This window comes from Urocitellus parryii, chromosome 11 (genome assembly GCF_045843805.1).
Source record: "Urocitellus parryii isolate mUroPar1 chromosome 11, mUroPar1.hap1, whole genome shotgun sequence".
NCBI classification, from domain to species: Eukaryota; Metazoa; Chordata; class Mammalia; order Rodentia; family Sciuridae; genus Urocitellus; species Urocitellus parryii.
The window spans coordinates 25,702,517-25,716,848 of record NC_135541.1 but is presented as its reverse complement, the minus strand read 5'-3'; the positions used below and the strand labels follow the sequence as shown (position 1 = coordinate 25,716,848).

The 14,332-nt window shown below is 48.8% G+C and overlaps 1 protein-coding gene across 1 annotated transcript; it reads left to right on the top strand.

The window, feature by feature from the left end:
• Positions 1–1,277: 1,277 nt before the first annotated feature.
• Cited4 (Cbp/p300 interacting transactivator with Glu/Asp rich carboxy-terminal domain 4) lies at positions 1,278–1,832 on the top strand. The gene has a single exon (XM_026412889.1). It carries the CDS (start codon positions 1,278–1,280, stop codon positions 1,830–1,832), a length of 555 nt encoding a protein of 184 aa, XP_026268674.1.
• Positions 1,833–14,332: the final 12,500 nt, after the last annotated feature.

Sequence of the window (14,332 nt, the reverse complement as noted above, 5' to 3'; positions counted from 1 at the left end):
ATGCTCACTGGACAGCCATTTTCTCTTTGTGTGCCTCAGTCTCTTTGTCTGCAAAACGGGGTGTTATTATCCAGGGAAGGTGTGAAATCCCCCAGAGGGAAGTCCTTATGAACTGTGCTAAATCCAGCCTTTCATTCATTGAAGGAATGCTTCTGCATATCTGTGTACCAGTCACAGTGGTGGGCACTCTACAAGCCTGCCCTCATTTAACCCTTGCCATACTGCAGTAGGAGCTGTGCTGCTGTTGTCAGCGTCTTACAGATGAAGAAACTGAAGCTCAGGTGTATGAATTGCAATTCATTCCGTCATTTATTCATTCACTTGACTTTTACCCAAAGCCAGCTCTGGGCTGGGCTCTGGGCCAAGCGCTGAGGATAAGAAGATGAACAAGTCCTTCAGGAGACATGCCCATAAATTACTCTAATAACAACTCAGTACATGCTTCAACAGACAAGGTGCAGTGGGAGCCAGAAAAGACGCAACTGGCTCCCTGAGGTTATGGGGATGGATGGGTGGGAACGCGGGAGACCTTGCACTGTTGAGGTGCCTATGCCCTGTGTAAATGATGCAGTCACCGGCATGGGTTCGAGTCCCTCTCCCTTTGATCTGTATTCCCAGGAAACCTCCTCTTCCTCTGAGCCTTGGACTCCATCTGGAAAATTAAAGAGGTTGGTGGGACTGAGATTCTGCAGCTCTAGAGCGCCTAAACCTCTGACCTTTCCACTTCACCGTCTGCTAAATTCAAGCTCGGCTCCAACCTAGTCTGGAGTGAGCCCCCAAAAGCCAGATCAAGCCCCTCTGGAAAGTGCCAAACACCTCTCCCGCCCTCAGCAGTCAGAGCCTGGGGTGGGGCCTGGGACTCAAAGGACAGAGCTCCATCGGGGGATGGGGCTGAGTCCTAGATCTAGGCGCGCGTGGCACGCCCAGAAGCGTTTCATCCAGCCAATGATAGCCCTGGGGCGGGGAATCCCCGCCTCTGGGTATAAGTGGTCTCGGGCCCCCTGGATCCACGCGCAGGTCTTGGAGCGGGACCGAGTAGGTGTTAGCTTCTGTTGCTGCCCAGAGCCTGGGCCGTGGGGTGCGCCGGAGCGTGGAACTCTCCGTGCGCTCTGGGCTAGGCAGGAGAACCGGTCGGATTCAGTTTTCCTTTACCTGACTGAGCTGCAGGTACGGCACGGCGCCTGGGTCTCCTGCCTCGGAGGAGCACTGGCCGGGTCCTGGGGGGGCGCCCGCGCTGATCATCCGCCCGCTGCCCCCACAGGCAGCCAGACTCTGCCATGGCTGACCACCTGATGCTCGCCGAGGGCTACCGCCTAGTGCAGAGGCCGCCGCCGGCCGCTACCAACCACGGCCCTCACGGGATTCGGACTCTGCAACCGTACGCGGGCCCGGGTATGGACAGCGGGCTGCGGCCGCGGGGAGCTCCGTTGGGACCGCCCCCGCCCCCACCCGGGGCCGTGTCCTACGGGGCCTTCGGGCCGCCGTCCTCCTTCCAGCCTTTTCCGGCCGTGCAGCCGCCGACCGCCGGCAGCGCGCACCTGCAGCCTGTGGCGACACTGTACCCAGGCCGCGCGATCGCAGCCCCGGGCGCCCCCGGAGGCCCCCCAGGCCCGCAGCCACAGCCCGCCGCCGTGGCCCCGCCGCCGCCAGCGCACGTCCTGGGCGGCATCGACGCCGCCGAACTCATCGACGAGGAGGCGCTGACGTCGCTAGAGCTCGAGCTCGGGCTGCACCGCGTGCGCGAGCTGCCCGAGCTCTTCTTGGGCCAGAGCGAGTTCGACTGCTTCTCGGACTTGGGGTCGGTGCCTCCCGCCGGCTCGGTGAGCTGCTGAGCGCGCCGCTGAGGAGAAGCGGGCCTGACCTCCTGAGGGACTCCGCACCCGGCGACCCGGCCCCGGACACACCCTCTGTGAGGGTGGAGGCGGCGGGTTTGTGCGCAGAGCGCCGCCAGGGGCTGGGACTCCTGGCCTGCCTTCCTCGGGGTGACAGTTGGCTTCACTTCTCCTACCTGAACCCCAAAGTGAAGGAGACTGGACCAGCTTTTGGACTCCACTTTCTTGGATTTTGTGTCCTGTCTCTTTTCTCGGCCCCTCCCCCCAATCTGAGCCATGGCAGGCCTCTGCCTGATTTCCCCTCTTCTTGTGCAGCCCACTACGGGAACTGGGTCCCCTGGAGCCACCATTCCTTGAGCCCTTGAGCCGCACCCCCGCCGCCTGAGCCCCTACCCTCGCAGGGCCTCTGGCCTGCGGGAGGGGAAGATTGTACAGCTCTATACCCTGCAGAGTGGAGCAATGCCCCATCTGGCCTCCAAAACCAAAATAAAATTGGGTCACTTTATAGTCTTTGAGTTTTCATTTCCTTATCACTCCAACTCCCAGCTATATTTAGCTTCCAGAGTCCTGAGGCTGTTGAAGACTCTGGGTGGGAGGGGAGCCACATCCCCCAGCAGTGCCCAGGACAGGAAACCGACAGTTTCTTTCCAAAATATCTTGTAAGTTGTGCAATTGTGATGTCATAACCTGGAAGGCAGAGACTGCCACAGGGTGGCAAAATAACCCACTGGCCTTCCCAGCTCCTAGGGTGGGGGGAGCTTGGTGGAGTTGTGGAGGAGCTGGCTGTACCTGAGGAGTCAGATAGCCCTGGCTTTGGATCATGACTCTCCAGTGTCCAAGACATCATCCTTTCAGACTTCCCAGGCTATTTCCTCAGAGGGAGATGCTCCTTTCTCCTCAGGTGTTTGTGAGGCCTTTAGCAGAGTGCCAGGCTCCTAGACAGCCCTCAGTAAATGATGATGAGGATCATTCTATGAATTGGCACCAGCTTTATTCCTGGCTGTATGCCCTCTTGGAATCACAGTCCAGGTGGGAGTAGACAACAGACCTGGGAATAACTAATCTTAGTATAACATGATGAAGCCAGAATGCAGGGGGAATCGCCAAATGGGCAAACCCAGAAGAGGGAGCAGTTTCAGCTGGTTGAGGTGTGACATTTGATGTGATAAGAGTCTGGATTGTTGAATATGTTTTTAGGAAAACAACCTGTTTAAAGGCAGGGAAACATACCAGTCCAAGGAATCTCTGGGGAGGGAAGGTTCAGAGTGTCTAAAAGGGACAAGAAAAGTCTAGCAGCTTTATCACAACTTTGTGAGGTCAGCACAGTTCTCCTTCCATGGTCCGGAGCTTGCCCAGGCCTAGCAGGATTTAGCCTCAGAGTCCTGATCACCCATATGAGTTCCTGGCCTACCCTCTGCTGTTGATTGTCTCTAAAAAGATCCTTGAGGGTGTGGGAGAAAGACTGGAAGAGACAAAGGTGGGGAGGAAGCTGGGTCAGAGACACTGCAGACAGAGCCAGGATCAGGCAGGGGGGCATTCTCTAGGACAATGAACTCCAGAAACTGGAGAAGAAACACAGGGTTGAGACCTTCTGTCCCCGGTGGTTGGGCTTTGCTGTAAGGCCAAGTTTGTCAATGTGACTCTCCCGTAGCCAAAGGTTCTCCTGTGTTAGTACCAACCTTGAAACTGTCAGGACAGGCATGGAATGAATGACAGGAGGTGTTTGATAAATGAATAAAGGTAATCCCTGATGTGACAGGACCTTCTGGGATAGGATGGAGAAAAAGAAGAGAGGCTTCTAGGGAAGAATGGCCTGAGCTCTGGGCTGAAAGGCCAGCGTTTGCTCCAGCTTTGCCCAGAAACCCAGGTCAGAAACAGAAACCCAGCAGCTGCAATGGGACAGGAAGGTTAGACCCCGGTTTGAACACTGCCTTGATTCCCTTCTCCCTGAGCCTCAGTTTTTCCACCAATAAAATGAGGCTAATATGTCCTGGCCCTGCTACTTTACAAGATGTAAACCTCACCATTAGTGAGGAGGAACCAATGCAGGGATGGGTTGATATCTGTTGACAATCTTCAAGCACTCTCCATGTGGAAAGGATTCAACCGAAACCCAATACCTTCCATGTTCCAAGTCAAAGCTCAAGTGGAGGAGGGAGTCCCCTGCAGAGCTACCACCCCTCAGACTCCCCCAACCCCTCAGACTCACCAGCTTCCAGAGTTCCAAGGGGTCTCTCACCTAAAGCAACCTGATGCCCCTCTGCCCTGTAGATTCTACTCTCATACCTGGGTCGGGTCTTTGGAGTCAGGGGTTAGACTCCCTAAAAGCTATGACCTGAGTTGTGGCTCAGGCAGGACTTGTTCCTATCTTTTTTTTTTTTTTTTAATTCCTATTCATATGAAAGTTTCCCTAGATTGTTTGGTTTGGCTTGGTTTGGTGCTGGGGGCTGAACCCAGGGGCACTTTACCACTGAGCCACATCCCCAACCCTTTTTATTCATTGTTTTGAAGCAGGGTCTTGCTAAATTGCTTAGGGCCTTGCTAAATTGCTGAGACTGACCTTGAACTTGCAATTCTCTTGCCTCAGCTTTCAGAATTGCTGGAATTACAGGTGGGTGCCACTGCACCTGGCTTTGTTTTTGTCTTTGAGAGTATCTTTGTGTCACCCAGTCTGTCCTTGAACTTGAGATCCTCCTGCTTCAGCTTCCCAGGTAGTTGGGGTTACAGGTTTTTACCACCATACCTGACCCCAGACTGATATTCTTAATTTTGAATTATCTTTTGGTTGATTAGATCTTATCAACAATCCTTTGGGTTTTTTTTTTTTTTTCTTTCAGGAAAAGTAGAACTTCTCTCAAACTCATCTGTAAAATGGGTACTAAGCTACTGTTCAGAATTTATCTCAGTTGATCTAGAATTTCCATCACCATCTGATCCCAAAGACCTCCTCTAAGACCCACCTTGCTCTTCACAGTCCCTGTGGTCCTTTGCCCAGGATCTTTAGCATTCTGAATTAGTTCTTATCTCAGTTTCACCAAGTGTTACATGTGCACTATAAACCATCTACTCTGCTATTTTAGCTGAAATTTTTTAAAAAAATGGGCATGCCAATAGTACCACCCCCTGCAGAGGTGCTACGGAGATTAAATAAGTGAATTCAGGTGAAGTGTGTAGAACAGTAGGGTTTGTAGTTAGTACTATTATCCCTGAGCCTGGCTTTTGGGGATATCCTTGTCTTAGAGTCTTTAGGAATGCTGTGCTTTAACCAACTATAAAGAGGTTACCCCAACAGTGACACTATTGCAAGTTGAGTTCCCCAGGACGCAGATTCTGCAATGGGGTTCAGCTTGCAAGAGATTTATTAGGGAGTGCCATCAGGCTCCACACTGCGGGAGGGAGGGAGGGAGGAAGCAGAAGCTACAAAGCAGGCCCAGCAAGAGCCTGGCCAACCCCACGGGGAAGGGCCCTTCAGAGTCATCCTGAGCTAGGCCATTATACTCTGCCCCCATCAGTCATCAGATGCAGCTGCCCAGGGAAAGGCCTGGCCGTAGGAGGAACAGCTCTGCCCAGCTGAGCCCATTCTGAGGAGCTCCCACGGGAAGGTGGTCTGTGGACAGCACTCCCAGCAGCTTGGGCAACTATTTCATGGAAGGGGCTCTGGGCAGCCCACCACAGTGTTCCCCACAAGCACTGTGGTGGGAAGGAGGGTGAGGCAGTGTTGTCCAAGTGGGAACAAATGCCTCCTCAAACTTGTGCTCCACCTGTCATTAGCCTCACCTGAGTCCCAAACTAGCTCCTTCCCTATTACAAACAATAAAATATCTTTTACAAGGTCCTTCAACCTCACGGAGTTGATGGACACAGAGTAGATTCTTAGTAACTGAGCAATGTCATCGTTGTCACCCTCCTTCCAGCTCAGCTACATGCTCAACAATCATTTGTTAAATAAATTAATGAACAGTGTGATTGTCGTCTATTCCCAGGAAGCTTAAGTGCGTTAGCCGATTACTGAGTAATCCTTTTGAGTTCCTTAATCCACCCTTGCCTCACTCACTTTGCTGTTAGAAGTGCTGGGTCAGGATTAGTGCCCACCAGAAGACCAAGTCGGTACTTGTTGAGTGCCTACTGTGTGCAGGCACAATGGGAACAGGGAGGGCCCTGGTAGGTGCTCTTTTCTTCTCCAGCCTCTCTCGGTCTCCACCCACCCCTATCCAAAGGTCAGAAAACTAGGGCAGAGTCACACCTTATCTATGCAGTTTCTTTCTCTCTACAATAGGGAGGAGAAGAACCCTAACATCAAAAATATATGTGCAAGGCTTCAAATGAGACTAGATTTCTGAGAACACATTGCAAATGGTTCTGTGCTGCTTGGTCAGATGGGTCTGGGGATGGACAGCGATGGCCTCTGCTCTCTAGCTAGTCTGGGTAGAAGACACCTGCACATGCGTGGGACTTGAGATCTGGACAGCCTGGAGCATGTGACACAGTCGTGTTGAGGGTTCCAGGCAGGCACAGCTGAGCAGCTCAGGGATCTGAAAGGCTGAGAGCTTATGGTGACAAAAGGGTGAGATGGGGTCAGTTTAGGGAGGACACGAAAATGGAAGGACTGGACATACATACAGGGCAAGACCCAGAGGGTGCTTCGACAGATGGAAGATATAAGGGATGCTACCCCTGGCTCGGTCTCCTCATCTGTCAAATGGAGACACCACAGGCTTCTTGTGAGGATGAACTAAGGGGATGTTGAGTGCCTGCCCGATGGGCAAATCAAATGAGAGCTGCTGCTGGGAAACGTGACCACAGGGAGAGCAGGAGCCCCAGGTCCGCTCCCACCCAGGCTCCTGATACACATGCTCCTTGACCTCCTGGCCTCTGTGCCTTTGCCATACTATGGCCATCACCTGAACTGCGCCCCTCAGGGTCTTTTCCACCTTTGAAGGGCCAATTTTATCTCCATCAGAGCTGGTGAGGGGTCTTTCCCCACCAAACTGTAAGGTTCTGGGGACAGAACTTGACACATGATCATCCCCACCTCCTCCCGTGTGTGATTCAGAGTCTGTGTTAGGATGTGCTTTAGGATGTGCTGGAGTGAGTGTGGCTACCCTGGCCCTAAGCTGGAGCTGAGGCTGAAGGAGAGCCTGGAGCTGGATTCCAAGTTGGAGCCAGGAGCTCTGAATTCTAGTCAAGCTCAATCATGAACTTGTAACCTTGGGTATGATATTTTACTCTCCAAGCTCTGTAGGATGGAGACCACATTCCCCATACCCATTGCCTCCCAGGTGCTGGGAGGTAGAGATGGGCCAGGGTTGTGGGGGCAGAGGTATGCATTTTTTCCTTTTGGTTCTCAGAACAACTCCAGGAGGTGGGTATAGTTATTGTCCTTATTTTAGGCAGCCACAGGGCTCAGAGAAGTTAAGCAACCTAATCAACAACACCCAGCCAGCAAAAAGGATGTACAGACACACAGTAAACCACACAAGGCCTTTGGTAAAATATTGTTCTTATTGGGGCAGGGTGGACATCCATAAATATCAAGTCCAGATGTCCTCTTAGAGCAGAGGTGTGGCAGGGAGAGCAGGAAGCACCAGGCAGCTCGTCAGAGGGTGGGCTCTAGAGGAGTTTATACCTGTGCTTCTTCTAGTGAGCTTGAGACTTTGCCATAAAATGGGCACCTCCACACAACAGGACCCTCCCCCTGCCACCCCAGCCCTTCTGGACTCAACAGAAGGAGATGAGTCATTCATTGTTTCTTCTTTTTAATAAGCACATTGTTTTAAGTCAAAAATAATGGATGCTCGAGGCAAAATCATTTCCAAACAATTTAGGAAGCATAAAGTGAAAAGTCAGAGACCCCCAAGTTTTTCCTTCACAAATATGTTATATACTCATTGTATCACATATATGTTGCACACATATACATAACATATGCTTTTATGTGAGTGGGATTATAATATTTTCTCTAGCTGGATTTTTTTCACCTTAATGTGTTTTGGAAATCTTCCCATGTCAGTGAATATGGCTCCCTACCCCCTTTTCTTCTGCTGCTGCTGTGCTGGCATGAAACCTGGGGCCTTGTGCATGCAGGGCAAGTTCTCTACCACTGAGCTGCACCCCAGCCCTCCCTCCTTTCAGTGACTGCCTTGAACATAATCTACTTCACCATCCCCTATGGATGGGAATTCAGCTTGTTTCCTAAATTCCGCTGCTACAAATAATGCTACAAGGACATCCTTGCCTATTTACTGTTGAACACTTGTGGGACTATCTCTGTAGAATTAATTTCTAGAAGGGGACTTACTGGATCAGGAGATATGAACAAGTAAAATTGTAATAGCTACTGCCAAATGGTTCCCAAAGTGACTAATCCCACTTACCTGCCTGCACTGGGTGAGAACGCCTGGTGGTTCACGCCCTCCACTACCCTAGACATTAGTGACATTTTGTATATTTATCTCTCTAAATAGAGTCATTTAATTTCAACTTATTTGATTATCGATATTGTCTGTTTTTATTTTTCTGTGAATTACCTGTTCATAAGCCTTGCCCATATTTCTACTGAGTTATCTTTTTCTTAATACTTTTTAAGGGCTTTTTATGTATTATAAATAGTAAACTTTTATCTATTGTGAATGTTTTAAATATTGTCTCCCCATCTATCGCTGGTCATTTAACCTTTTGGAAGGCAAATTAATTTTTATGTCATCAAACCTAGTTTTTCCATCGAGAGCTTCTTTAGATTAAGGACAGTAATGGAGATCCTGGCTTTCCTTAGAGATCATCTTAGAATCTTCAGGATTGGGCTTATGCCCAGATTTGGCACTCAGGGAATAACATGGACATATTAGCAGCTGGGGCTGAGAGACAAGCCCAGGTCTTGGCATCATACACACCTGGGTTTAAATTCTGCTTTCAAACTACATATGACATTAGTAAAGCCATTTTGCAACTTTGTGCCTCTGATTTTGTTTTTATTTTTAATCTAAAATGCATTCAAATACAAATCCCAACTGCTGGGATTCAATGAGCTATTGGCTAATGTGCAGTCTGCATAGTGCCTGGCATGCAACAAATTCCCCATAATTGGTAGCTGTTTCCAACTTGCAGCAAGTGCTGAGTAAGCAGAAACTGTTTGCCTGTCCAAAGAGAGGGTCTGGAGAGCAGAGGTGTGACTTCAAACCATGTCTCATGTAAATGGCCCTTCAACCTACAGAGACTGGAGGCAGATGCAGGTATCTGTGGGCGGTGCCTTCCAAGATTCGGTCCCCTTTTTCTGCTGGAAAAAGATTTTCCCAAATTTTCTTTGGGGAACCACCTCTCCCTCACTTATAGTCCATGCACTTTGGGTAAGTGGGCCTGATCTTCTATATGTGCTTTGAAATAAATAATTTGAAATAATACTAAACTATAAAATCAGTGGAAGGAAGCCCCCCAATTTTTCATTTATCCATGACTATTTTGAAATGGCAAATTTTCATCTTTTTCTCCTCCTCCTTTTCCTTTCCTTTTTCATGTCAAAGTCTTTAAAACTTGCATCTAAACACATGTGCTGTCTGCTTGTTAGGTCATCCATTACTGACTCAGTATCTCACCTGACCCTCCATAATCTGACTTAATGCCTTATTATTACAGGTTTTATAAGGTTGAGGGAACTGAAGCTCATAGAGGTAAAGTGTCTTGCCCATTACCACACAGTGAGTAATTTATTGAGTCAAAATTTTAATCATACTCAGGATAGTACTTTGCACATAGAATGAGTTATATTTGTTAGTGCAGCTGCTATAACAAAAAGACCCAAGAGATTTTTTTTTTCAGTACTAGAGATTGACCCAGAGGCATGCTACCACTGAGCTATATCTCCAGCCCTCTTTATTTGATTTTAAGAAAGGTCCTACTAAGTTGCCTAGGATGGCTTTGAATTTGCAATCCTCCTGCGTCAACCTTCTAAGTCACTGGGATTAAAAGTCAGGTGAGGTGCCACCTCACCTGACTAGGAAATTTTTAAAGTGTCTTAAAGAGCAGAATTTTTTTTTTTCTGGTTTCTCCCTATGACTCAGCTCCAACTTGCTTTTTTCTTGCTGTTCTGCTGACCATGACCTATCAAACTCATGAGCCACACGGCTTGCTCAACCAAGTCAACTTTTCTTTTCTTTTTTAACCTTTGTCTGCAGAGCAGAAGCTGGGGCCCAGACACTTTCATTCCATCTCTCAAATAGAAGAGAAGTGGGCACACTCAATGTTTTGAGGCCCAGCAACACACATCACATCACATTTAATCCCAGGATCATACTTAGCTACAGGGGGGCCTGGAAAATATGGTTTCTAACTAGTAACCATGTGTTCATCAATAACTCAGGTATTATGGAAGAGAGGAAGGATGGATCTGGTGGACAATCAGCAGCCTCCAGCTCAGCAAGTGGTAATAGCAAGTGGCTCAGTTGTGATTAAGAGCTCAAGCTCCCGGGCCCCAGGGTACTTGGTGGGGTGAGGAAGATATCAAAGGCCTGAGTCCTGTCTAATGACAACTGGTGGAATTCAGTAGACCTGGCTTCAGTCAGTCATCCCTCTGAATGCCCACCTTGGGCCACTTACTTCCCTTCTTTGAGTGTTTCCTTGTCTGCCTGTAAGTGGCTGCTGTGAAAGCCCCTGCCATAGCTCATGACACATACTAGGTGCTCACACAGTAGAATGGATGGGGTAGAATTTGGATATGGGCATCTGGAAGAAGAAAAGTGCAAGACAGTGTGTGGGAAAGCCAACAAACAAGAATAAATGAGGCTTGACTAGGAAAAGCAATGAGTCCAGAGTGTTGAACGTCAAGGATCGATGTTCAGAGGCACAAGAAATATACTTAGAATAGGAAAGGGCCAGAGGGATGGCCCTTGATTATCAGACTGAGGATCTTAAACTTGATCCTGTTGGTGATGAGGGGGCCGAAGAGGACATGAGTGGGGTGGGGAAGGTTACAAGGAGGTCACTCGACTATAAGGAAGCAGGTAGATGGTCCAGGACTGTCTGTATCTAGGCCCTTCCACCTTGTTACTTTGACATTTGTGGGTTAGACCTTGTGATCCAAAAAGTTTGCTTCAACTACTATATCATCATTGCAGCCATGGGGAAAAAAAAGGAGAAAAAAAAGGAGAGGGCTGGGATTGTGGCTCAGCAGTAGAGCACTCGCCTAGCATGGGCAGGACCCAGGTTCCATCCTCAGCACCACATAGAAATAAAGGTATTGTGTTGTGTCCATCTACACCTAAAAAAATAAAGAGAGAGAGAGAGAGAGAGAGAGAGAGAGAGAGAGAGAGAGAGAAGGAGAAGGCACTTTCTAGAAGTGCCCTTGCATCACCCCCCACAAAAGGCTCAGGAATAGTCTTTATGCCAGGTGGCCGCATGTCTAAGTAGAATTTGGAGCTTCAGGTACTGAGGAAGAAGATGGAAATGGAGCCTGTAATCTTGATATTGCATCATTAGCTGCAGTGGAGGCTACAGGAAAGAGGGGACCAAAAATGATTCCAGGGGTGTGGTTTGGGGGACAGGATGACTCTTCAGTGGAGAGGAAACTAGAAGAAAGAACAAACTGCAGAAAGAAGGGAAGAACGGAATGAATGTGTTGAGTCAACCAGTGTTGACGTCTATGAGACAAGGGCCAGACAAATAGATCCAGAGCTCAGGAGGGAGGTCTAGATCGAAAATAAACATGTTTTGCAGTTATTAGCATGGTTGCCATGGGAATGATGATGCAGAGTGATCAAAGAAGGTGGCCAAGGACAGAACCTTGGGGGATCACAGACACAAAAGAGAAGAGATGGGTGGAGACTGAGAAGGAACAGCTGAGGCAGTAGGAGAGGCAGCATCCAGGGGTCATGGAAACTCAGGAAACTGTTTCCCAAAGGAGGGCATGGTTAGCAACCCCCAATACTGCTGAGAAATCAGGTAGAATAACGGCTAAAAAGGGGTCCTTCAATTTGATAACCAGGAAATCAAAAACCAAGTTGCCAGAGCAGTTTCAGGAAAGCAGAGAGGTGGGGGTCCGGCAGCCATTGCTCAGCAAGAAAAGAGAACAATGGAAATAGGATCAGCAAGATTGCCGTCTTGTTTAGGAAGACTTTTGGGACCTCAATGTTTTCATGAGTCAAGTGATCCAGGTCTGGGGCTTCTTCCATGATTTTGTTTGGTTCGTTGGTTGGTTGGTTAGCTGGGTGGTAGTGCTGGGGAGAGAAAGCAGGGCCTTGTACATGCTAAGTATAGCCTCTATCACCATGCTATACCCTAGCCCCTTCACTGGGTTTTCACTGGACTTAAGGGCATTTGAAAAATTCTACCCCTGGGTTTGGCTCAATGGCACCTGCTCATGTGGGGTGGAATACCTCCCTTTATTCTGCAGATAGAAGAACTACATTAGATGAGGCTAAGTAGATCATATATGGCACTTACGTGGGTTTTCAGAGAAATTGAAGGTTAGTTCCCCAAACACCAAAGTTTGGGAATTTTCCACCATCTTGAATGGGACCTTTGAGTAGAGGAAACTGGAACTTTTGGCTCAAATCCTGGCTCTGTTACTTACTGTCTGTGTGACCTTGAGCAAGTCCTGTGACGCTGGAGCCTGCTTCCTGATTGGCAAACGGAATGATAACAAACCCCAACCTACGTCAGAGTGTTACTGTGAGTCTCCAGACAAACACGATTATATCTAACATTGTCATAGACACAGGGCTGGGACAGGCATGCATGGTGGCCTCAGGAGCAGGAGGTGGGTCCAGCCCAGAGCCCAGCCATGGAGAATACCTGGGGTCTGCAGAGGGACTATGGAGCTGTGGATTTGGGGTCAGGAAAGTTGGGTTCAGATTTTGCAGAACTGAGGCTCACAGAAAAAGGGAAATGACTTTCCCAGGTCACACCCTCAAACGGGCAAAGCAGAGGCACCAAAACCAAAATCTGGAAGAGAATTTGATGTGTGATATTTTTTGGAGAAAAAAGGTTTGAAGTTGTCATGAAAAAAACCCAGAATTTTGTAGGACTTCTTTAACATCACTGTGTGGTTTGTGTAATTTTCTGCACTGAAGGCTTTACACACACACACACACACACACACACACACACACACACACTCCACTGCCCACATTCTAAGAGCACCCTGGCCTCTGCTCCCTTTCATTAAGATGACACAGGGCAGGTTAAGGACGGGAGGAGAGGAAGGCCATCCAGAGACAAACCTGGGAATCAGAGATTTGGGCTCAGCTCTGAGCTCCGCCCTGGCTTACTGGGCCTCAGTTTCCCCATCTGCAAAATGAGGCTTTTGGACCAGCAACTTGTTGGGGACCTTGGCAACTAGTTCTTATGAAGGCTTTTGCTTCCCCTTGAGCTTATCTGATTGCCAGCCAAGCGAAGCCCTCCCCCAGCACGGTCATTACCTCATTTCCATTTTATTTACTTCATAACTCTTATCACCCTCTGAAATTATCTTGGCTTTTGCTGTTATTATTGTTTCTGTCTCTTTCTTTTAGTTTATTTTCTGTCTAGTCAGTGGTATACTGTCTACTCCAAGTAAGCAGAGACATTATGAGTTTGAGAGAGCCTCTCTGACCTTGGCCCCAAAACAGGGCTTGCTGCAAAGTAGAAGTGAACAAACAACCGTAGAATAAATGAATGAAGGCAAAGCACAGTCCCGGACTCTCTGAGGCAAGTCCTAGCCTCCTCATTTCTCAGCCCTGTCACCTGTTCCCAGACATATTGGGTCTAATCAAAGGGCCCTCCTGGTAGAGTTCCTGGCCCCAAAAGTCCAGACTGTTTCCTGGCTCCAGCTGTGACACCAAGCCAAAGTCTTTACTGACGCCTTGTGGCCGCAGAGGCACATAACAGGGAGTAGGAGGCTTGTCAAGAGGTAGGCGATGGATCAGGTAACCCTGCATTCCTCCCTTGCAAACTGTTTATTAATTACCCATGTGCCCTGCCCTGTGCTGGGGACAGTGATGACCACAAACAGGAAGCAGATGTTTCTTGTCCTCCAAGAGTTGAAGTCATGTCTGGAGCAGCGGGGAGATCATGGCATCTAGGAGAGGAGCCAGGGGAGGATCCTGGCAGGAGGAAGGAGGGTGCAGTAAGGGCAGACCCACCCCAGTTCTGAGTAGGCGTTGCAGGACCTCAGGATGCTCCTCCTGGGGGTATCTGTTTTTCAGAAAACCTCCCACCTCTTTCATAAAATCCTCCATGTCGCCCACAAATTTTATAGGCCATTGAAGGGAAAAGAGATAGAAAGAGAAAGTATCTAGTGTCCAGAGAAGCCATTTGGGACAGAAACAAAGAGGATTTAAGAGGATTTCAGCAAATCCTTTGTGATGTGCAGTGGTAATCTTCCACCTCATTGCTTCCAGTCAAATCCACCTTACTAGCTGTATTAGTCAGATCTGGTGATAATGCTGTAAAACAAACCAACCCCAAATCTCAGTGACCTACAAAACCGACTATTACTTCACACCTCTGAGTCTCCAGGTCAACCACAGTTC

Bases quoted from the DNA above. Each gene is read 5' to 3' on its own strand.
- Cited4 (XM_026412889.1), top strand. From the start codon at position 1,278: ATGGCTGACCACCTGATGCTCGCCGAGGGCTACCGCCTAGTGCAGAGG.